The sequence below is a fragment of the Manis javanica genome, chromosome 3, assembly GCF_040802235.1.
Source record: "Manis javanica isolate MJ-LG chromosome 3, MJ_LKY, whole genome shotgun sequence".
Lineage (NCBI taxonomy): Eukaryota > Metazoa > Chordata > Mammalia > Pholidota > Manidae > Manis > Manis javanica.
Window position 1 is genome coordinate 210,436,563 of NC_133158.1, and position 24,655 is coordinate 210,461,217.

Here is a 24,655-nt window from a genome sequence, read left to right on the forward strand (position 1 = left end):
CTTCACTTGTCTCTCCATCTAAACATGGTGTTAGTAAATGCTCAAAGGAATTCCGTTGAAACAGGAGTCAAACACAGCTGGATGAGTGAGCGTCTAACTGTGTGATTTCAACCATTAAAAACAGGTGGCAGAGGTGTTTTGGATATGAGTTAACGATCTCTTTACAGCTGGAAATCGTACCCATGGCAGTCAGCGATTGGTAGTCAAGCCTAAGGGATCCGTTCACCCCAGCCTTCTTATCACAGGCCCTGAGGCATCGCTACACCGTTTCACTGTGGAAACCATCCTGTTTCTGCCTCTCCAAGGGCCGTGGCAACTCAAACATTTATGGAGTGTTTGCCATGTGCAGGCCTTGTTAGGGCCCAGAAAAGGCAAAAAATAAAACCCAGACCCCACCCGCAAGGAGCTCCCAGCAAGGGGGGGACAGATGTACCAGGTGACAAGTATAGTGCAATAGATGCAATGTCAGAGAAACGCTCAGGGCACCCTGGGCTCTGAGCGGCAGGCAGGGGGATGTGTGCGGAGAAGAGAACTGGCGGGGCACGCTTCCCCCGGTGGGGGGAGCCTCTGTGTTGAGTCCTATAGGATGATCGGGTATTTACCAGAAGAAGAGAGGAGAGAAGGGATTCAGGCAAAGGGAACAGCATGCACAAAAGAGCAGGAGAGGGAAGTTGTGGGGGGTGCGGAGTGTGCAGGGGGCTATCCGCAGAGTGCCTGTGACCAGTGACACCAGGAGGAGACGTGTCCTGTTAACTACAGGCATGAGCTTCTGCACTCCGAAGCATCTGTGTGCCTCGTTCATGGCGTGTCTCTGCCCTCCCCGGGCATCCAGTCCTCCCCAGGTGACCGCCTGTATGAGGTTCATCTGCCACTCAAAGGGAGTTAGGATGTCCCATCCCGTGAATCCCAGGGGCACCTGGGCCCTCAGCCACAAGGATGCTGTGGGGACTGAAGAGTGGCTGTGGCTGGGGGAACGTAACCAGGGAACCATGGTCGGAGTGCTTGCCGACATCACAGCTGCAAACTCTTACGCACAGAGGAGGCAGGACCCAGGCGCCTCCCCAAGAGGTGGGGCAGCAGGATGGGGCGGAGCCAGCTCCGGACACAGCCCGTGCGCGGGTCCTGCTCTGCCTGGGCCTAGCTGTGGGTGGAGTTCCTTGACCTGCCTGGGCCTCGCAGTTCTCATTTGGAAAATGGCTCTATAAAATAGGGGAGCTCGGGCGGCTGGAGTTAGAGATGCCCCGCAGAGCCAGTGCTCCGCTCGGTAGCTCTCATTCAGGCTCCTGGCTCTGCCCAGGCCTCTCCACAGGCGGTGAGTGACCTTCCCCCTGGCTTGTCGTCGCCACCCTGTCTGGGACCAAGGCCTGACCCTTCTCCCTGAGGGCTGTGCTTTTATCCAGTCTGTTACTTGTACCGTGGGCCCAGGTACCTTTGCATTGTTCTCTAGCCCTCGTAATGTTCATGGAGACGGAAGAAGCTCTGCGATTCCGTTTCCGTCGCCTCTGGGGGCGTGTAGGGTGCTCAGTTCCTCCGTGTTCATGATGCTGTGAGGGGCATCTCCACGCTCTCTGCGTGCTGCGGGCTTTCCCTAGGGCAGGTGGCCTGTGACCCTCTCTCAACATTGTGGCATTTTCAGAAGGGGTGAGACCACCAAGTGACCGACTACTGTGAACACAGACAAGAGCCGACACGGAGTGGGGGGAGGGGAGGGAAGGTTGGGAAGGGCTTGGGCTTCTTTCCCCTCTTCCTGGTGCTCCTGGGCAGCCCCCTGGCCGCGTCAGCTCAGCAGGAAGGTGTGAGGCTGGATTCGATCATTCCTGCCCCCTGGCCTTGCAGGCAGGGCAGGACACCCATCCTCCAGCCCTGGGGGGTGTCGGTAGGTCATGGGGAGCCCGGGCTTGCCTGCCTCGAGGAACCTCGCTCTGTGCTGAGGCCAGGGTTGCCTCAGATCCCGGCCCTCCCGCTTCTGCTTCGCTTTGCTGAGCCCGTTTCTGGGCTGGGCACCGAGGTTGGCTGGGCTATTATGAAACTACTGTCTAGCGTGTAGAGCTCAATCCCCTTGGCACCTAGCAGGCCTTCAGTCAATACTGACTTCCTTCTTAAGCCAGGGCAGGGGTACCTGAGAGAAAGCTCCTGAGATGGAAGCCTTTTACACCCCTGACCCACTCTTTTCCCTTAACCCTGAGATCTGGACACATCTCTCTAATTCCCATCCCAGAGGCCTCCGGAGGGTACAGCTCCCCTTTCAGAATCCGGCCCTCTAGTGTGCATGTGGTCCTCTTGGGATTCACTCCAGGGGCTAGGACTCTGGGCTGAGGGATGTGGGCTTTAGCCTGAGACCCCAAAGAGCCCCTGGAGATTTCTGGACAGTAGGTGACATGGTCGTCTTCTCTGGCAGCTCAGGGCAGTGCCTGCCCCCTCAGACCTTCCTGGGACATCCATGTGAGCCCCTTGAGCCAGGCCCGCTCAGAGGGACCTTCAGGCCTTGGTAGGCCGGTTCTAGCAGTAGCGTTTGGGCCCTCGGTGGGTGAGATCTTGTCGCTATTAGGGGACGGAGGAGAAGGATGTTCTGTGCTGCAGAAACCCCAGAGCCAGAGCCAGGCAGGCAGACCTCCCAGGGCCCTGCCAGCTTGTCTGAGGCCACTGAGATGAGGCCACTGAGATGAGGAAACCAAGGCTGAGAGAGGAGCAGGGCTGGCAGGCCAGCCAAGCTAAGTCGTGTTAAGTTGGGATGAGATGAACCTACTGTTCTCCTCTGAGGGGCCTCCCCTGCCACCTGGGAGCCTGCCGTCCCCAGGAAGCCTAACTGGTCCCTTGTGTGTCCCCTCGCCCCCTCCTGCTGAGCCCAGCCTGGGAGCCGTGTCAGACGTGACCGCAGCTGGTGTCATTGGGTCCGGGACGCACAACACGGGCATCAAGCACGGCATCCTGGCCACCCAGGTGAGTCCTTCCGTTTGGCCATACTCCACGACTGCCTCGGAGAGGGAGGACTGGCGGGGCTCCTCTTCACCAGCGCCTGGGGAATCACGTGCTCCACGGGCAGTGGTGGCTCACATCTTCCCCTCGTCTCCCCCTCTGACTGAGACGTGGCAGATGCCCATTGGGAACACCCCCTCCTCTAAACCTCATCTGTCCCCAACAGACACAAGTGATAAATGAGCTGTCGTGCATGTTAATGCACCCACACCTCTCAGGAGCCTCCTGGCCACCCTGTGGAAAAGGGCTAGCAGAGCAAGGGGTTCCATCCCTATTGAAAGGTCCAAGCTGGGAGCCAGAAAGGTCAAGGGACCTTTCCAGGTTTGCAAGTCTGGGAGCATCTAGGACAGGAGCCAGAGCTGCCTAGGGGGAGCTACCTCTCAAGTGGGGCTGGGATCACCTTCGGACTTTCATTGAAAAGCATTTCTTACACTTCATGGGAGTCCAGTTTGAGAAACTGGTTATGAACATGGATTTTGCACTGAGACTGGAGTACAAAATCTGCCTCGAAAATGCACTGGGTATGCACATGTAGGTAGGTTATTTAACTCCCCTGGACATCCCTCTTTTCATTTGTAATGGGGAGAATAATCCTCCACCCAGGAAGAATAAATGAGGTAGTGTGTGCTGCATGCATGGCTGACCCAAGGACAGTTCATGATTGAAAGGTCCAAACCTGCGTCAGGAGCTGCCCTGCAGAGGGCAGACTCCATCACAACTTCCAGTGTCAAGAGAGGCTTCTTAAGGGCCAGGCTGTGCCACCACCGTGCAGGCTGCTGGGATGTGTGCGTGGAGGCTGGCTGCTCATGCGTCAGCGTTGGGAGGGTGCCCCGCGCTGGGTCAGCATGTCATAGCTCACCACATGTCTCCACCTGCAAGAGTTGTTTACACTATGGGCCACGTGGCCTCTGGCCCCTGGAGCATCACAGCTAAGCACTGGGGCTTGGGTTTTGCACCCAGAGCCACCACTACCATCTGTGTGGCCTGGGGCAAGTCTCTACCTCTGCTGCCTCGGTTTGCTTACCTGGAAAGTGGGGATGATCACAGGCAGTTGGATGTGGGGCGCCTAGAAGAGTGCACACAGTTAGTGCTCAGCAAGTGTTTGGGATGGGTTTGGCATGCGAGACAAGGACCTTTCCAGAGCTCACACTCTATGTGGTCCAGGAACTTTCGGCAAGTGCAGGGGTTGGAACGCACTGTTCCTTAGCATCCCCAGGCCACCACCCAGGGCCGTGGCTCCCGCCAGCAGTGGTTCTGAGCAGGCAGTGTCTGAACGTGGCTTCTGGGAGCTGGGTGGGTCTCATGTGCTCCAGCCTCAGAGCAGCTCTGAGATCAAAAGAAAACAGCCCGAAAGCGGTTTCTAAGGGGTTCCCTTTGTTTTGTGTTTGGTGTCTCAGACGTGTGAGGAAAACCTGATCCGCACTTTCCCTTAAAGCCTCCGTGGGCTTCTCCTGAGCGCCAGACACACCCCTTAGTTTCTCTTGTCCCTCTCTCCCTCTCTTTTCTGCCACAAGAGCCTCAGGGCAGCACCAGGCCGGAGAGGGCATCTTGAGGGGCGGAGGAGCCAGGAGAGGGGAAGGCTGAGGGTGCCGTGTTGCTCATTCCCACCCCCACCCGTGTTGCAGCACCAGGTCCTTGTGGACCTGATCCCCAGGTATTTGGAGCCCTCTGTGGACACACTGTTGCCCCCACAGAGCTAGGTTCACTGCCCAGAAGCCCTCCCTGCAGGTGAAGGTCAGCACCATACCATCCCTAGGTCAGATCGGGCCACTGTCCTGGCCTCTCTGGGGCTGATGTCTAGCTGGTTGCTACAAAACGCTGAAGTGCAGAGTATGGCACAGAATTCTGAATGGCCACAAATCAAAATGCACATGGCGTTTGATTGGCCCTTCCTCTCAGGAAGCCCAGCTGAGTGGGACCAGCCCCTAGAAGGCAATGGGGGAACCCCACTGTTTTATTTAACACATCATGCCACTGGCAGGGAGCACGGGGAGGGAATTGACATCTTTAATACCCACCGTGCACCAGGCCCTCAGCCGGATGCTTCACATACTCTCTCTAAGATAGTTATTGCCCTAATTTTCCAGATGAGAAGACAGGTTAAGTAACCTGCCAAGGTCCCACAGTTAGTGAACCAGCACCCACCTTCATTTCTTGCTGGGCCCTGATGAGGTGTCTCACTGGCCAGCTCTCATTCACCACTCTGGATCTTAGACAAAATCTGGTTTCTCTAAAAATCATCCTGACGTCCGCACGCCCGCGGATGGCCACCTGCCCCACTTCTGCCAGTGCCTCCTCTCTGGTCGTCATCGCTGTTCATTAGCATCAGTTCAGCTTGGTCTGTTCTCTCACCCCGAGCACCCAGACAGCAACTACACGCGTCAAAAGCAATTTCCATCCAAATTAGCAGGTAGCAGAGCATGGAGAAGTACTTAAACAGGCAATGAAAGAGGATTCCTCTGGAAATGGAGACCAAGGGGAAAACACCGAAGTTAATGATGTTTCTAACTGAGCACCCTCCTCTTTGCAGAAACCAGAAGTTTCTGGGTGGGTGTGGCCAAGCAGGTGAATCTAGTTCCTGAGGGGAGCAGGTCCCCAGGTGAGAGGACGGACCTCAGCCTGGCTGAGATGGTGTCCCAGAGGATCAAGGGCAGAGAGGGGCTGTGGGGGACTCTGGCCCTGGGCCGTGTGCGGAGCAGCAGGGCCAACCCTAGCCAGGTGCACGCACACCCACCCTTTGCCTTCTTCCCAAGGGACCTGCACCCAGGTCCCCGTGGCCCTCCGGAGCCCTGTCTCATTTTAGACATGGGCTGAAAGGTTAAGTGCGTATCGGCAGTGAAGCCCACAGGATGAGCAGGGAGCAGTAGACAGGCGGGCAAGCCACCAGGGCCCATGGGACCTCAGGCGACGGATGGCCCCCCTCCCAGCTGAGGGCTGATGCCATCCAGACAAAACCCCCCTTTGCCTGTTTCCCGTTGCTCTCTCCCCCAAGACCGAAACTGTGACTGTAGACCCAGCAGGAAAGTCCCCAGCAGGTGACAGTGATCTTCCAGGAGTAGGCAATACCTGGTCTCACCTCCAAGGATGAACAGGGAAGTGAGGGAATCACCTGAAGCCCACAGGAAATGCCCCCTGCCTGCCGCCCCCCCCCCACCTCCCGGGTTCTGAAGAGCGGCTCTCCCCCCGCTGCCAGGTGGTGGCACTGACCCTGCTGACGGCTGACGGAACCGTTCTGGAGTGCTCCGAGTCCAGCAACGCAGAGGTGTTCCAGGCCGCGCGGGTGCACCTGGGCTGCCTCGGAGTCATCCTCGCCATCACCCTACAGTGTGTGCCCCAGTTCCACCTGCAGGAGACCACCTTCGCCTCGACCCTGAGAGAGGTACTGGTCTCCCGCTCACCACTGCTCACCCGCGGACAACAAATGGAGGACGTTGGCATTTGGGCCATGCCCCACAGCCAGCCCCCCGTGGCTCTGCTGGGCCCCCGAATGGGGGAGTGGGCTGACCTTGCCAAACCCTTCCTTGGCCTGAGGAATACTGTGGCCAGAACCCTTCCTGAGGAGGCCAGTGAAGCTCAGAGGAAATGCTAGGGAGTGTGGCATGAAAGGAGGTCAGGCAGACTTGCCACAGGAGACGTGGTGCTGGCATGAACTGACTGCTCCTTGGGCGGTGTTGATTCTCAACTGCACCGGTAGGATATGCTCAGGATTCCCTTTATAATGGTTTCTTCACAGCAAAGTGGGTGGACTTACTGTCAGTCTTGATGGGTGCTTAAGGTTCCATGCAGGGGATTTATCTGGATGATGAGGGACAGAAAGAATGGCTTCTGATTGACGGCAGTGTTTTTTGAATAAATGAGAGACCATGTTGATTAGGTGGCTGCTTGGCTGGCTGGATGACTAGATGGATGGATGGGTGATGGATGGATGGGTGATGGGTGGATGGATGGGTGGATGATGGATGGATGATGGATGGATGGTTGGATGATGGATGGGTGGATGGATGGATGGATGGGTGGATGGATGGATGATGGATGGATGGTTGGATGATGGATGGATGGTTGGACGATGGATGGTTGGATGATGGATGGTTGGATGATGGATGGGTGGATGGATGGGTGGATGGATGGATGGGTGGATGATGGATGGGTGGGTGATGGATGTGTGGATGGATGGACAGATGGTTAGATGATGGATGGATGGGTGGATGGATGGGTGGATGGATGGGTGGATGGATGGATGGATGGATAGGTGGATGGTTGGATGATGGATGGGTGGATGGATGGATGGGTGGATGGTTGGATGATGGATGGATGGATGGATGGGTGGATGGATGGGTGGATGGATGGATGGGTATCATGTAATAGTCCTGAAATGCTTAGCAGGTCTGGCTCTCTCCCTGGTAATCATTAAACTGTAGGGTTCAAATCTATGGTTCCAAGTGCCTTAGAGTTTGAGTTCTGTAGCCACCTTATCAGTCAATGTGAGTAGACCCTCTGCACAGATGTGGAGTTGACAGTGATGTGAGCACTACTGACCCAACGCAGTTGAGGTGGGATCTGGGATCAAAGTGACCTGGTGTTGAATGCTGGCTCTGCCACTTCCAAGCTGTCACCTTGCACCAGCCATTTGACCTTGCTGAGCCTTAGTTTCCTCATCTAAAAGGAGAGTTAATGACATCCACCTAAAAGGATTAAATCTGAGTATTAAATCAGATAACACATGTGAAGTGCCTAATTCTGTATGAAAACACACATCCCGTGGCACCTAGACAGTCATATATGGAAACTACTTTATGTAGAACCTGGTCTAAAATCCTTACCACTGGAAATTCTAATGCATTAAACCACACAGCAAAAGTCTTAAATGAGTGATGTTTGGTGGATATTTATCCCCCAGAACTCCCAGTTGGTGGCTGAGAAAGTGCTTCCAGAGCCATAGCGGATGCAGTGTGGATCCCTGCGTACCCGTGCTGGGCCTGCACGGGCCAGTATTGGCAAAGGATCTGCCTGATGCAGATCTTCCTTGGCCCAAGGATCTTCCTTGGCTCAAGGATCTTCTGTGGTCCAAGGAAGTGGGACGCATTCAGGACAAGGACATTTCATGGAATTGTTTGGCAGTGACAAAATGTTGCTAAGCCAGGGAGCTCCATGAGGGTGGGGCCAGTCTCCATGACTCTGCCTGGAGCCACCCCAGACTCTGAGCAATTTGGGGCCCCCTGAGCCTACCTCAAACCAGCCACGATCCTGCAGACCAGTCCTAAAGGGCTGACCAAGGCCCGTTTCTCACACCAAGCAGGGTTACAAAAGCATTCTGCATTCTGCCCCATGGCAGGCATGCGGATTATGGCCCATCATGGGGTCAGCATTTGAGACTCATGGCCAAGGGCTAAATAACCCCTAATACCGTGGAATAACGTTCTGAGCACTCACTGCAAAGACGGATCTTCCTTCAGCCCACATGCCTCTGGTGATCTTGTCCTTTCCTCTCTGACTTCATAGAGGGGTGACCACTCCCTCCTGGCCATGCAGCAGATTGTGACAGGGACCCCCACTGAGGTACAACCAGGCATCCCTCTCAGGCTCAGCCTGGCAGCCCAGGTACCCCTTTCTTCTCTTCAGCAGACCCTGGGACAGCCTGCTTCTCTCCCCCTGGCAGCTGCCTCCATTTGTGCTCTCTGCCCCTCCCGGTTCTCCTGGCCCTTGACTGGCTGCAGAGCGGATGCAGGACATCCAGCTTCTGTCCTTACTGCCTCCAAACCAGGCGCTCCAGCCCCGCTCAGCTAAAGGGTTTTTAACGGGCAAGAAATTTCAGAAATGCATACAAGGGGAAGTTACAAAGATGGTCTATGTTGGTCCACTCTCTGAGGGTAAGCATGTACCCTGGCATGGCCAGGGAAGGTCCACCGTCTTGGAGCAGGGGTGTCTGGACTAGCAGACTAGCTAGCCTGCCCTGGGGCTTAAAATTAGGCAATGGGCTACATTCTTCTCAAAGCTTCCAGTGTCTTTCACTTTGAAAGTCTGTGATTACACATGAGAAACGGCGATTGCAATCTCCTCCTCTAAAAAGCAGAATAGACACACATGCTCGCCAGAACATGCACACACACAATTCCACAGCAATAAATGCTCCGCAAGGTGTGGTGAAAGGGCTGTGGGCAGGGAGGCAGAGCCCCCAGGCCTGCTGTGTGGCTCACTCTGTGTGACCTTGAGCAAGTCCCTCAAACTTTCTGGTTTCTTCATCTTTAAAAAGGGGGCTGGGGTTAGACGACCCTTGAGGCCCTTGTCAGCTGACATTCTGTCAGCCAGTGCAGTGCTGGGATGCAAAACTGTCCCTGCACCTCATCGAGACAGAGGGGCGCCGCTTGCGTTGCTGTCTCTCCCCTTGGTGCGTCTGGCCAAGCAATTGGGCGTCATTCGGAGGGGAGGCTTGAACCCCGTGGAAACAGGCCCATGGCTCCCGTTAGACCCGGCTCAGCCCGGCTGCTCCCACCAGTGTGTCCTGCCTGCTCTCTCCCTGTCCTGGGGGCGGGGGCTACCCTTCCGCACAGGGCTGCAGCTGGCCTCTGAGAGGTCCCTCGTCACCATCATACCCTGCTGATGCCCTTCTCTGCCTCCAGCCCCGGCCATAAACAAGGACCGCCACCCAAAGTGGGTGGCGTTTTCAGCCCCATGATTTACTCCAAGGGGTGTTTGTAATAAACGGCCCCGTAGTTAATCTTTGCTCTCTCCACTCTGAACAGCCTTTCAAGGGCACCTCGGAGGGCCTGAGAACTCTTAGGGGTGGGAGCTGGGGTGGAGACACAGCCACAGTGTGCCTTGCTTCCCAAGCCCACGGAGAAGGGAAGGTCAGAAAGTGTCATGAGAGCAATTTCTCCTCCCTCTTGCTCAGCTGGGATGGTTTCCCTCTGATCTAAAGGGAGCAAGAATTGGACCTCACTTCCAGGAGGCATGAGGTTCCTTGAGCTCCAGCAGGGGGATGGTCCACCCTCTTGTTCAGGCATTGACATCTGCTGCTGGTTTCTTGCCACTCAGGTTCCAAGGAATCTGTCCCACCTCCCTTGGGGCTGCAAACGGTGCCGTCTGGAGTGTCTCTGCCCCTACGTAGGGCTGCCCCGAGATGCACGCAGCTCCCCGTGTTGTGTCCCGTCCTGTCTGGGTGTGGCCTGTTCCCTGGTAGCTGGCCCTCCCTGTTGGCCCGTCCAGAGCTACAGGAGGCGCGTGCAAGGAGGAGAGGGACAGGAAGCCAGAGGGCTGTGACACATGCTGCTTGCACATAAACGAAATGTGAAGATGCAGTTTCTCCACCATTTTTCCCTCTGTGTTTCTCTCTTTTCCTTTTCTGCCCCTTCCTTCCAGTGGGTGTTTACAGAATAGCTACCAAGAGTCTCCCAGCCCTGGACTTTGGAAGAGATGGGTGCAGGGTAGAGGTTGGAGCCCTTCTCCAAGGCAGACCCCCAGTTTGAAGCCCTTCACTGACCCACTGGGACTTGGGACAAGTCCTCCCACCTCTCTGAGCTTGGACCCCTCACTGAGCACAACTGTCCCCAAACGCTGTTGTCAGGACTCCAGGACCCATCTTGTGAACTCTCTGCCCTTGCTTCCCTGAGAGTCCCAGAGAGAGAGGAGAAAGCGCAAGGCCGCCTCTCCCCGACCTCAGTCCAAGGAAACACTGCCTACGACTCCTGCTCTGTGGGCGGATTCTGGAATTGGACTCGGTCCTGTGCTTCCCAGGCTAGAGGCGCTGGGCACCCCGATTCACTCATGAACACTGTCACCAGCTCTGCATCGCAGCACCACCAATACATTGTAGGGCTCAACAAAGTAACCCAAGGTCGCCTGATCAAGAATTCATTACAAATCCACCCTTTTCTGGGATTTTCCCCATCCCCTCCTACCCGTGCTGTGTGTGGCCTGTTCAGCAGGAAAGGCCCTTCTCCTCAATAAGGAGTGATAGGCCCCCCAGCATTCACTGTGTGTGAGGCACCGTGCCGGCAGCTCTGGAGCAGAAGGTCGGGGCCACATCTGGCTCGCTGCCTGTTTTTGTAAAGTTTCATCAGCACACAGCCATGCTCATGGTTCATGTATTTTCTATGGTGGTTTTTGTGCTACAGCAGCAGAGTCTGCCACGGAGACCATATGACATCCAAGCCTGAAATATTTATTGTCTGGCCCTTTCAGAAAAATTTTGCTAACATCTGGGTTGAATGAAATGAAAGATGAATGAATAAAAAAATTAAAGATGAATGAATAGTCCCTGACCTGTAAGAGCTGTTGACGAGTTTCAGAAACAGATGTATGCCTCCATAGCTGCAGTATAATTCTGGGATGGATGCAATATAAGTAGAAACGACTTAGAATGGAAGGAGATGGCTTTATGAGGATCATTTAAATCACAGCGCATCTCAGTTCGGAGCAGACTCTTCACCGGTGCTGAGCGGCCCCTTGTGGCCAGTGGCTACCGCTCTGGACATTTCTGTGTGTGGAGGCCTCTGAAGGCCGAGCTGAGATGTGTGGGCTTCCTTCTGTAAGCAGTGGGGACTTCTGAGCTGGGTTTTGGGATGCTCGCCTGTAGATGTTGTCTGGAGAGATGAGAAAGGGATGAATTATGAGGCCAGCGCAGGAGTGAGTACTAGGAAGGATGGCAGCAGGAGTGAATTGTAGGAGGGGCTGGGGACGCAGCTGCAGATACAGTTGGGGGGCTGACAGCCTGGAGGGGGCGTGGGCTTGGGGAGGGTTACGACGCTAGCCAGAGTACTTGAATGCAGCAGTTACCCACCCATTCCTCATACTCCCCAGGTCCCATCATGATCGGTTAACGAGCGGGGGGGCCCTCGTTCCTGATATTTATGACAAGGATCCAGAATTCTAAAATTCCACTGCTCTCAGACCCACCAAACCTACGTTCTAAAGGTTTTCACCTCGTGGATCATCTTGGCTTCACTCTCCCCCCTGGTCAGACGTGGAAATGGTCACCATCCCTCAAGCCCCGCATCCTCTTTGACCACTGCACTGATCCACAGTGTGATGCAGCCATTCGTCTACACTGGGCTCCAGTTCCCCACCTTGCATTTGATCAGCAAGCTTTCTTCTTCTTTTCTGGCACAACCGCCCTCCATTGCTCACAGCTTATAAAGTGCTTTCCCACCCGTGGTCCCCCTTGCTCCGCCCACCAGCCCTGGAGGGAAGGGAGGGAAGGTATTGCTGCCTTCACTCTGTAGATGAAGCACATGCAACTGGGGGTCTCAGAGGGCTTTCTGAGGCACAGCTGGGAACTCAGTGGGCAGAGGGACTGGTGCCCTGGACAGTGCTGGCATTGCTCACATTCAGAACCCAAGCCCTTATTGGGCACATGCCATGTGGCAGTCACTCAGCGTAGGACCTTTGGTGCAGATGATCTCATTTCATCTGCACAGCACCCATGTGTTGTTGGTGGAAAACCAGGGCTCAGGGCACATGGCTCTGCCAAGGTCCTGCAGCTCGTCAGCTGCAGAGCCAGGACTTGAATCTAGAATTTACTCCAAGACTGGTGCCAGCTGCCTGTCACATGCAAAATCTGTCTATGCTTTGGCTCAGAACTGTCCTGTATCGGCCCGTGGGTTTCGGGGAGATGTGGTTCACTCCAAAGTAGCTCCATGTGTGCAATCATGAGACATATTAGATCAGAACTCTTGTTCGTTTTATTAAGGACCTAGGATTTGCAAGGCATCATGGGGCTGAGAGGGGGTGATGATAGAGACGGTGACAGCATAAGAGCGTTAACAGCAGCAGTGGTTGCTTACACCTGTGCAGTGCTTGCCCGAATTCTGACACTGTTTTAGGCACTTTCTGGGCATTAGTGCATTTAATCTTTGTGACAATCTTGACATGGGTACTATTATTAATCCCATGTTACAGATGAAGGACCTGAGGCATGGAGATATTAGGTAACTTGCCCAAACTCATATAGCCAGCAAGTGTTCCTGCCAAGACAGATGACATCATTTTTATCCTCTAGGCTATTTAGGGGGGTCAACATGTAAGTGGACCATTCCAAGGTCCAGCATATTGTAAGATACATTCCTTGCCATTTGGCAATGTCAGGACAATTTTAAGTATTTGCTTTTGATGGGGTGGAACTGAGGCATCACCCTGTAACAAACACGATTTTCCTTTTTTCCTTCTGCTGAGGCCAGGTTCTTGACAACCTGGACAGCCATCTGAAGAAATCGGAATACTTCCGCTTCCTCTGGTTCCCACACAGCGAGAATGTCAGCATCATCTACCAGGACCACACAGACAAGGTAGCTCTGGTGTCATCCCATCTTCACCCGCAGCCAGCGGCCCTTCCGGGGTGGCTGACACTTGTTACTGTCCCAGTGGCCAGTGAGATGGGAGAGGGACAGAGAGGGAACACGTCACCAAGCAGGAGGAGCAAGGACATGTAGGGGTGAGGTCAAGGGGCAGCCTGGAGGGCAGCAGAGGACCGAGGTGTGGGCAGGGATAAGACAGAGCCCTAGGCTGCAGACTAGCCCTCAGAAGCCATGTGACACAGCCCGCCTCCTCTCCAGCACCCCCAGCTGTTCAGCGGAAGAAACCAATAGCTTTGTCCCGCCCCGTGTCCTTAGCAAACAGCCTACTTCTTAGCAGAAAACAAAGCCATGACTTAGGATGAATTTGATGGGCCACATCAGGCAAAGGTCTTGGCACCTTATGTGTGTAAAGGGCTGGCGTGGGGCTCACAAAGAGCGATCACTGGACACCTGAAGGAATCTGAAGGAAAGGGAGGGACACACATTTTTATCTTGTGCAAAATACATGCACATTTACATCAATAAATAAATAAGCTTAAAACCAAAGAGAGGGTAGAGTGTGGGAATTGGCTGTGTCACCAAGAAGTGAGTCTTTCAGTGGTCCTGGAAGGTGGGTCACTCTCTACCCACACACATACAGCCACTGCGGGGACCTCTCCCTCTAGGGGACACTAGACACCTAGGTCAGAAGGCAGCTCAACTCTGTCCCTGAACTGATCACAGATTCTGCTCCTCAGACCCCCTCGTCTTCTGCCAACTGGTTTTGGGACTATGCCATTGGATTCTATTTACTGGAGTTCCTGCTCTGGATCAGGTAGGAATACAAAGGTACTTTTCTTCAGCATCTGCCATATGCTGTTGAGGATGTGGTCCATCAGAAGAATACCACCCCGACCTCTGTGCATGCAAATTGAGTCTGTATCCTGGGTCCAGAGCAGTGGATTTCAACCCTGCCTGCACATTCAGGTCCCCTGGGGAGTGTTTTAAAAAATGCCAATGCCCAGGCCCCACTCTCTGGCCCACAGGTGATGTGAATCTTTTCATTGTGCCCTGTTTTCTACCTGCTTCCCAGCCTATACTCTTGTGTTCACGCTCAGGCCCCGTGTCTGCTGCTGGACGTGTAACTATGAATGAGGGAAAGATTTCATGGGGCCTTGAGTGGTGACTGTATCCAGCCAAGAAAGGGATGGCATCATATAAAAATTATTAAGTATTTCCTACATACAAAATAACATAGACCACGTATATTTCAAGTATAAAGAATAATAGAATAAACATCCATGTAATTACTACCATGTTAAGACATGAAACAACATTAGTACAATTGGAGTCTTCTTTATGGAATTCTCGGATCGCAATGCCTCCTGCCAGTGTGGTAACCACCCCCCCAAACTTTATGCTTATCATTCTCTGGCTTTTCTTCATACTGTAGTTTTGTGAGTCCTGAAATAATACATTTGGTAATTCAGGTTTGATAGTGATATTTATGCATGTTGATATGGAGAGCTGCAATTATTCATTTTCCACTGTATGCATTTACCAGTGTATGTATCCCCACTCTTGTTGATGGACACCTTGGCTGTTTACAGGATTATTATTATTTTTTGGACATTACAAATGACATTGCTGTGAGTGTTAAAAAATATTCCTCCTTTTTTTGGCTTGAGTATATCATCATGAGTGGAATTTCTGGGTTGCTGAGTATAAGCATCTTCAGCTTTATCTGATCAAATTATTCTCCAAAGTAGTTATCCCAAGCTGTTAGGTGCTCTGTGCTCCACAGCCGGCCAGAATTGGAATTCAGGCTTTTAAACTTTTGTAAGATGTGTATTGTGATATGTCATTATGGCTTTCAATTCTTATTTCCCTGATTATCAATGAGGTTGCACAGATTTGCAGCTTACTGATCCTTCAGCTTTCTCTTTTGTGAAGTGCCTATTTATGTATTTTGTCCTTCTTAAAAATTGGGTTGTTTTTTTCATACTGTTTTGTAGGGTTTTATCCACATATATTTTGAGCACCAGTCCTTGTTGGTTATAAGTATTGTAACATCTTCTCCCAGTTCGAGTCTTCTTTCTCTTTTATCATGTTTTTTGGCGTACCAATGTTTTTAATTCTCATTTAGTTGAATGTATCTATCCATTCTTTTATCTTCGGGACTTTTATTCTTATTAAGAAATACTTTTCTATTGTAAGGTCACAATAGCCCTTCAAAGGTGGCACTGAAAGCCGGCCCTGGGGATCCGGCTGGTGTTCACGTCAGAGCTGGACCTGGCTAAGACCTTTGGCAGAACAAGTCTAAATCCAGGCACCTGGGGGAAGGTTGGCCTCTGCCTTCAGAGCATCAGCCCTTCTCTGGGGCAGGGGAGCCACAGATGGCATAAGATGGGCCCCATGTTTGGGGACAGAGAGCAGACTATGAAGATAACTCAGGTGTTAGGAGAGTGAGGCACAGGGTACGACATACTGGATGTTTCCAGGATTATTCTTATTTTTACCGTGGGCAGTGAAGAGACAAGAAGCAGTGAGGGAGCCCAGCCCAGAAGTCTTTGCACCATCAGAGTATGGACGGGGGTGAGAGTGGAAGCTTCCCCGTCAGGCTTTCTCTCTAGCATCCATCACAGCCACTCGGCAGCTCTGTGTGCCTGGGTCTGAGGAGTCAGTGCCCAGGGAGCACCTGAATAAACCAGGCTCTAACTCACAGCTGCCACACCCTGGCCAGGCTGGCAGGCCACTCCAGGAGAACTCCACACCACAGGGCTCAGCCCATGTGGCTCTGGCAACGGCATCCCCTGGAAACAGCCTCATCCCTACAGCTCTGGGCCACCCTGAGCTGTGTGCTTGAGTGCAGGAATGAAAGCAGATAACTGTGTGGAGAACTGGTGGCTGAGTGGCTGTTTTGCAATGAGACTTTGTTACCTGTGAGAGCAGGACCCTGTAGGTCCCTCCCACCCCATCCCCAGTGCCTCAAACACCTGGCACCTGCAGGAGGTGCACAGATGGTGTAAGAAATGCCAAATGAAAAGCTTGGTCCCTGTCCTTGAGTTCAGGAGTAGTCACCTGTAGGGGTGATGGTGGCAGCCACAGCTGAGCAGGACAGGTGGGCAGGCTGTCGGGAACGGGTCCCTGGAGGCTGAGCCAGGGCCAGCCTCATGCTCAGCCCTGGTTGGAACAGCCCTGTTCCCCGGGGCTGGTGGAAGCCACACTGCAGTCAGGCTGGCCTCTCAGAGACCGGAGAGCTCTGCCTTGGGAGAGACAGCACCCTCCTCCCCGCCCACCTGCATGCGCCCATACGTTAGATCCGGGAAACCCGGGCAGTGTGGGAACATGCAAGGAGTATGAGCTGTGGGTTCAGCTGGACCTGTTCTCTGATCCTCACCCCTTCACTCATCTTCTGTGTTACCCTGGGGAAATCGCTCAGCCTCCCTGAGCTGCAGTTGGCCCATATGTAAAGTAGAGCTGGTCGCAACAGATGGGTTGTTGGAAGGATCCAATAGTAAGTGCATGATGTGTGTCCAGTAGACATTGCAGCCTTCCCTTCTCCCAAAGGTACGTGAAGACCCCTCGTGCCCCCTCTAAGTGGGGAAGGCAAGGCCTGGGTCCCCTGGGGTTGTCTATAACAACACGCAAGATGCTCCAAACAGCTGGGATGGATTGATGGTGGATGGTGAGATGGCAGGGATGGCACGAAGGACAGCCTTGTGGGAGCAAAGGTGGCTGCTGATCCTCTGGGCAGAAGCCACCTGCAGGGAGGGAAGGGGAGGCAGTGCAGAGAAAGAGGCCTGCCTTGTGCTGGGGTTCCAGCCCACAGTCTCCAAGCAGTCAGCCCATTTACATTGGAACCAGACCAAGAAAAGCATAGAAGCCAGGCGGATCTTTGCTACCAAGTTTACTGACTCCAGGAGAGCCGTGAGCTGCCACAGGGTGACTAGAGCCCCGAGACAGCAAGAGCTGAGTCCATGAGTTAGGTTACTGTGCAGGCCTCTGTCCCCCAGCCCGCAGTGGGCCCCTAGACCTGGGTCCCTTTTGGGTGAATATCTAGAAGAACAGAAAGCACAGTCTTAAAGGGATGTTTGCACATTCATGTTCATAGCAACATCATTCACAATAGTCAAAATGTGGAGCAACCCAAGTGTCCAGTGGGTGAGCAGAGAGGCAGTGTGGTGCCCGCGCATGGGGGAATGCTCCTCGGCCTTAGGAAGGGGGGACACGCCGACAGGCTGCAACATGGATGGACCCAGAGGGCATTACGCCAAGTGAAGAAGCCAGTCACAAAAGGATGAATACTGGGCGACGCCACTTGAATGACGTTCCTAGAGCTGTCACACTCACAGGGCTACTAGGGGCTGGGGGAGTGGGGGGTAGTTAGTGTTTAAGGGGACAGTCTCGGTTTTGCAGGACCATGGAGATGGGGTGCACAACATGAATGTATGTAACGCTGCTAAAATGTACACTTAAAAATGGATAAGATGGTAAATTTTACGTTATGTGTTTGTACCACAATGAAGATTGAAGAAAGGGCACACACTGAAGACAGTCTAGTCATTAACAGGGGAGTAGCGGGTCAAGCACGGGCTCTCCGTAACCGGACGGCTGCGTGGCGGTGGAGAGGGTGTTTTAGAATCGTAGTTACGTTCCCTGGAGGGGCTTCCAAGCTAAGATGAGCATAAGCAGTGGAAGATGCGGAGAGTGAGGCCCTGGTTGGTGAGGAGCTCGGCCCACGGCTGGCCCTCGTGGGCTCTCGCCAGCTGCTGGATAGCGTGGTGATCACATGCCCTCTGCCCTGCCCCCAGCACCTTCCTGCCGGGCCTCGTGGGCTGGATCAACCGCTTTTTCTTCTGGCTCCTGTTCACCGGGAAGAAGGAGAGCAGCGACCTCAGCCACCGGGTCTTCACCTACGAGTGTCGCTTCAAGCAGCATGTCCAGGACTGGGCCATCCCCAGGTGGGGGCTGCAAGGCCGGGCTGCGGGGGGCCCAGCGTCACAGTCGACCCTGTGTCCTCACACGGCCCTAGCACAGGCTGCCCGCCAGGCTCCCGGGCCTACCTGCTGCCGGAGTCCATGGGGAGGGGAAGCCGGAGGCTCTGAGGCCCCTCGGGGTGCCCTTGCAGTGAGCCATCCTGCCTGTCACAGAATCCCCTTGGGTCTCCCCGTCTCTCTGGCCATGAGACAGTAATGGCAGGCTTGGGCTTGGGGCCTGGCACTGCCTGCCCAGCTTCTTGTTTTCTTGTTTTTCTGGAAGACTGTCCCCTGCATTCAGCTCCTGGATGGCAGAGCCCACCTGCACCTGATGTGTGGGGAGCCAGGACCCTGTATTGGGGGGACCCCTGACCAGGACCTCGGTGAGGCCTGGAGCCACACACCACAGGCTTTCTCTCTAAATTGTCCCCTGTCTTTGTCTCCTTCCAGGAAAGGGAGGGGGTGGTACCTGTGTTTAGGGGATGCCTCTGTCCCTGAGTTCCCAGCTGGGGCATCAGACCTGCAGGCGGGAATATTAGAATGAGTTAGCACAAGTAGCTATCATTTGTGAATCTGACATTATGTAACAACAAATATATGCTAGCTCATGTGCCTGCTGAGTCTGGAACACTGTGTTGAGAAGGATTCTAAAGTCAGGTTTAAACTCAGCAGAAAAGTATTAGAATCAGAGTGACTTCGCTCTGTCTGAAGAAGAGGGGCCAGCTTGTAGGACACCTGGGGCCACATTGCTGAGGGGAGCCCCTGAAATGGCGGGGTCCCTGGGCTGGACCGGGAGCCGCCAGTAGCTTTCCAGGGGCAGATGCCCAGGCTCTGCATCTGTGACGAGGACTTTGAGGGCAGCCACGAGGAACAATCCTCCTCAGGACTGGGAGCCACAGCTGGGGGTTCCTTGGTGGGGAGGCTTTGCAGAACCTTGTGTGATGGCTCCTGGGGGTCCCTTGCTGAGGTCCGGGCTCTGTCCTTTTGTGCTGCGTGCAGAGAGAAGACCAAAGAGGCTCTGATGGAGCTGAAGGCCATGCTGGAGGCCCAGCCCAAGGTGGTGGCCCACTACCCCGTGGAGGTGCGCTTCGCCCGGGCAGACGACATCCTGCTGAGCCCCTGCTTCCAGAGGGACAGCTGCTACGTGAACATCATCATGTACAGGTGAGCGGCTCACGGAGGGGCAGGCGGGGGGTGGGTGCTCAGCTGTGAGAGGCCACCCTCCTTCCCCATCTTGCGTGGCCAGTTCAAATGCTGCGTCTCCAGCGAGACTTCTCTGATCCTGGCAGGAGAAAACAGCCTCTCTCTCTCCTTGGAGTTCCTACCACTGCCATTTCTAGCCTGAATTATGTTAATATAATATATTAATTAATAAATAACGTTAGCACAAGTAGCTATCATTTGTGAATCTGACATTATGGAACAACAAATATATGCTAGCTCATGTGCCTGCTGAGCCTGGAACGCTGTGTTGAGAAGGATTCTAAAGTCAGGTTTAAACTCAGCAGAAAAGGGGATCACGCCTGACGAAGGTGTCTGCCTGGATGCGCTGGCCCGTCCTGGTCAGCTGCACCGGGCGCTGTGCCCATACCTTGTGGTCAGGACCGCATTATCTTTTTCCTAGTTAGTTATGCAGCAGACCCCGGGACTGCATCTTTCCTAAAATGTCCTGCCTGAGATGACTTCCTCCGCCTCTTCTTTCCCATCTCTCATTGGTAATAGCTCTTCTCTGACTTCTCAAAAGAAAAACCTAACCCTCACCCAGCCTGAATCTCCCTCTGGTATATTTCTCCAGCAAATAAAGCCCCCAAACCTATAAGATGTCCAGGGGACAATGAAAGAATGCACTATTCTAGAAGGGCACCCCAGAAAGCCAGAAAAGAGTTGGTGAAAGGTGCACTGGGTGGGAGGCAACTTATTTCAAAGAGGGACAACCTGTGGTCAGTAAGGCTCAGACCTCATCTGTCCAGCCATTTCTTCTCCCTACCTGTGAATGAAACTCAGAAGTGAGCAAGTTGCCATAGAGATTCATCATATGTCTATTTGAATTTTTTAAAGTTCTGATTTAGACTTTTCCTGTTGGTAAGACTGACTTGGTGGTAAAGGACTGTCCAGCTAGTTTCTGTGACCATGCCTTCTGTACATTGAATAAGGTGAATCTGAAATTACTAAGCTTTGTCAAAAAGACACTATATATATATAAAGATTTGTGTATATACACACACATACACACAAATCCTTAAAATCATTTAAATTCATGATAACTTTCAGATGTCAGTTTGGAAGTATGTGAGAAGTTGCAAACTTTTTCCAAACCTTTCTGGAGATGAGAAATGAGCAAAGCCCTGGGGTTACTGTCATTGTACATGTCCTGTGGGCAGAGCCATGTCTTGTCTCCATTCCACATGCCAAGTGCTGGACAACTGTGGTGGGAGAGGGCCTCACTTCCTTCCCCCACCCCTGTGCCCCCAGGCCCTATGGCAAGGACGTGCCACGGCTGGACTACTGGCTGGCCTATGAGACCATCATGAAGAAGGTGGGCGGCAGGCCCCACTGGGCCAAGGTAGGATTTGCCGTCAGAGCGACCCCACCCAGACCCAGCTTCCCTCTTCACTCCCGTCCCAGCAGCCCCGTGACTGTCATTCCCTCTGAGCTTTCAGGGAGTTCCTCATCTTTCATTTACTTGATTCTCGTAGAAACCCTGTGAGCAGGATAAGGCAGGAGTCAGTGAGTCCATTTAACAGATAGGAGACTGAGGGTCTCTCAGAGGTGATGGGACTTAACTTTCTAACTAGGAGTAGAATTGGGGCTGGAGCCCTCTCCACTGTGGGGTGGCAAAGGGAATGGGGAATTTAATGCTCTATTTTAACACCTTCCTTCTTTACTTCCCAAGAACTACATTGTGTGCACACCTGTGCGTGTGTGTGCATGTATGCATGTGCACATATGTGCCCGGGGGTAGGGGTGTCACACATGCAAGGACACAGACACAGGGGTGCCTTTTTGAAACCCCACGGAAGTGCCAGCTCCAGGGAACAAAGCTTGTTGCATCTGGTTGCTTCCACAGGCCCACAATTGTACCCGAAAAGACTTTGAGAAAATGTATCCTGCCTTTCCAAAGTTCTGTGCCATCCGAGAAAAGCTGGACCCCACAGGGATGTTCCTGAACACGTATCTGGAGAAGGTGTTCTACTGAAGCAGAAATGGAAAACAAGTCCAGCCCACCCCCTCCCATCCCCCAGGCCCACCTGCGGTGGGTTGAAGGCTCGGTACCGGCCTGCTGGGGACAGCCCTCTCCTGCCAGGCCGTCTGCCACAGCACCCCCAGCCCCTCCTCCCCATGGCAATGAGCCCCATATGGGCAGGGCTCCGGCTTTCCTACCTCCTGTATCTTCATAGCACCCCCATGCAGGAAAGAGCACCCAAATCTTCATTTACATCTCCACATGGCACCCGCTTTTCCTGAGCCTCCAATCACCACTCCTTGTTTCCCCCAGGAAAATGAGAAGCCCCCAAATCTTGTTTGTTTAGGAGGTCAGAGATTCAGCCATCATGCCGGGCTCTGCCTGCTGACTGGGTGTCCATAGCCCCTGGGGCCCCTTTCCAGCTCTCCTAGGCTGGGGGTCCCACTAGCGTGTGTTTGGCACAGAAGTTGGGTGTACTGTACTCTGCTTTCTCTCACCCTTGAGGGTCTTCCAGATGTTCAGGGGACAGCCCACCTCTCTTCAGATTGCCCTTTCTAGATTTCTGCCTGTCCATTTGACCTCCCGTAGCCTGGCTTTCAGCGTGTCCACTTCAGGGGATGTTTGGCAAGTGGGACTCTCCTTGCCTTCTTTTTAATAAAGACCAAGAATTATTCACTCTCTGTTCCCTCCCCTTCATCTCCAGGTAATCCTTTGGGAGCAGGAGGCTCCCTCATTGCCTGGCTTCCCTCCAGACGTAGTGGGTCTGGGGCCTGCCTACAAAATGCTCTCCACATTCCTCGCGCAAACTTAGCTTCAACTTGCCTTTGACGTACCACACTTTGTGGCCATTCTTTCATGAAGCATTCATTGAATATTAAGCGCTAAGTGCTTTGGGGGAATTACAAGAAACATTAAGACAGGTTTCTGGCCTCAAGAAGTATATATTCTAATCATATATCCTGTGAGGTTAATATCCATAATCTATAAAGAACTCCTACAGGTCAAGTCAAGACCAAACAATCAAAAAATGAACCAAGGACTTGAATTCACATCTCCCCAAAGAAGACATACAAATGGCCAATAAGCACATGAAATGATGCTCCACATCAACAATCATTAAGGAAATGCAAATAAAACCACAATGGGATATCACTTCATACCCATTGGCAGCATTATTCCTTAAAAAAAGCAAACAGGCAGAAAATAACAAGTATTGTCACAGACGTGGAGAAAGTGGATCGCTGTGTGTTGCTGGTTTGAATGTAAAATGGTGCGACCACCCTGGAAAACGGCGCGGTGCTTCCTCAAAAAATTAAACACAGGACTACCACAGGATCCGGCAATTCCAGTGCTTGGGCATACACCCCGAAGGAATGAAAATAGGGGCTCAAACAGATATTTATATACCCATGTTCATAGCAGCATTACTTACAATAGTCAAAATTACATGCAATCAAGTGTCCATACATAGGTGACTAGATAAGCAAAATGTGATATACATATAGGTATATAGACATTTATATATAGACATATATCTATCTAGAGAAAGAGACACAGTGGAATTTTATTCAGTCTTAAAAAGGAAGGAAATTTTGACACATGCTACAACATGGATCAATCTTCAGGACATTGTGCTGAGTAGAATCAGCCGGTCACAGAAGGGCAAATATTGTGTGATTCCACTAATATGAGTCCCTAGAGCAGTCAGATTCACAGAGATAGGACATGGAAAGGGGTTTGCCAGGGGCTGGGGGAAGAAGGAATAGGTAGTTATTATTTAATGGGGACTGAGTTTCAGTTTGGGAAGATGAAAGCTTTTGGAGATGGGTGTGGTCAGGTGATAGTTGCACAACAATGTGGATGTACTTAGTGCCACTGACCTGTGCACTTAAGAATGACTAAAATGCTGAATCTTATGTTACAAAGTTTTTTACCCCAAGAAAAATAATTTATATGTTAGTTTAGAGAAACAGGATTAATGTGCATGGATGTTAAATAACAATACCAGGAAGAATAAGATGAAGTGTCGGGGACATAAGCTAAGCCATGCAGACGGGCCAGCCCACCTGGCCGCCCTTCCTCTGGGAGGCTGGCTCAGCCAGGAGACCACGTTCAGAGAGTGAACCTTTCTGCAAGACCAGCCGTGCAATTCTCAGAGCAAAACAATGAAGAATTTCAAGAGAGTGACAGCAGAGCATTAAACCAGGCTTGGGGTCCTTCTGAGGACTGCACAGGTCATGTCCCCAAGAAACGGCCCTGCTTGAAAGTTTGTGTCGTAAGGCTTGGTGGCTAGTTTTACATGCCAGCTTATAGATTCAAGGACCGAGTTATTTAATTTGGTGCGGCTCTGAAGATATTTGTACATGTGGTTAATATCTACAAACATTTGACTTCAAGTAAAAGAAAGAAATGATCCTTGACAATGTGGGTGGGCCTTGTGCAATCAGGTAAAAGGCCTTAAAAGCAAAAATTGAGGTTTCTGGGAGAAGACGAAACTCCACCTCAAGAGCTCCTTACTCAGTTTCCAGCCTAGGGGGGCTGCCTCACAGATTTCAGGCTTGGGAAATCATCTGAGCCAATTTCTTGAAATAAGTAAAAAAAAAATTGAATCTATTTCTTTAAAGGAACCTGACTGGTATATAAGGAAAGAGACCGATGGGTGAAATTAATGAAAAGCATAGCAAGCTAAACCCTGAAGCTTTGGAAATCAGAGTTCAACATCTCTCATGTTTTACAGATGAGAAAACCAAGGCTCAGAGAGGCCAAGGAAGTTGTCCAATGTCACACAGCATGTTAGGAAAGGCAGTATCTTCAAACAGCTACCAAAGTATGTCTCACAGCCTATATCTTCAAGAGCTTGAATTTAATTTTTAAAATCTATGGTTTTTGCATTCTAGTCCTTTATGTAATTGTGTTTTAATCTTTTGAGGAATCTTTTATTTTCCAAATCTGATGACATTTCTGCTCTAAGGAAGGAGTGCCGTGTCATCCTCTGGCACCTCACATCTACTTCAGTGGGAGAAGCACAGAAATTTAGGGACATAGAGCAAAACGGTTTAAGTCTGAGACTTTGAGATTCAGTAAAACGTCAATTTCTGGAATGCTGGGCAAGAGAATGTTCTGAAAATTGACTTTCTAAATTATCAGAGAAACCAGACCCTTTCTGGTTTAGGCTTCTGATGAATATAATTTTCTCTTCCTTTGATTTGGGGTCTTTTGGTGCCTAAAGGTCATCCTCCCAAAAAAAG

General features: G+C 52.3%; 1 protein-coding gene and 1 long non-coding RNA gene across 4 annotated transcripts in view; one reads left to right on the top strand and one right to left on the bottom strand.

Annotated features, from left to right (window-relative positions):
- LOC108394330 (L-gulonolactone oxidase) overlaps positions 1–24,287 on the top strand; it is a 36,696-nt gene extending 12,409 nt beyond the window's left edge. For all 3 annotated transcript variants that reach the window (XM_073232725.1, XM_073232727.1, XM_073232726.1), the window contains 8 exons: positions 2,850–2,940; positions 6,170–6,355; positions 13,149–13,256; positions 14,003–14,079; positions 18,059–18,208; positions 19,223–19,387; positions 20,696–20,786; positions 21,291–24,287. In XM_073232725.1, coding sequence (XP_073088826.1) covers positions 2,850–2,940; positions 6,170–6,355; positions 13,149–13,256; positions 14,003–14,079; positions 18,059–18,208; positions 19,223–19,387; positions 20,696–20,786; positions 21,291–21,419 — 997 coding nt within the window. In that variant the 3' untranslated portion in view covers positions 21,420–24,287. The remainder of the gene's footprint in view (positions 1–2,849; positions 2,941–6,169; positions 6,356–13,148; positions 13,257–14,002; positions 14,080–18,058; positions 18,209–19,222; positions 19,388–20,695; positions 20,787–21,290) is intronic.
- LOC140848563 (uncharacterized) lies at positions 2,972–8,788 on the bottom strand. The gene is made up of 6 exons (XR_012129660.1): positions 8,407–8,788; positions 7,513–7,658; positions 6,728–6,771; positions 5,122–5,435; positions 4,001–4,042; positions 2,972–3,848 (listed from the first exon to the last, which is right to left on the bottom strand). It is a non-coding gene; the product is annotated as an uncharacterized lncRNA (long non-coding RNA).
- Positions 24,288–24,655: the final 368 nt, after the last annotated feature.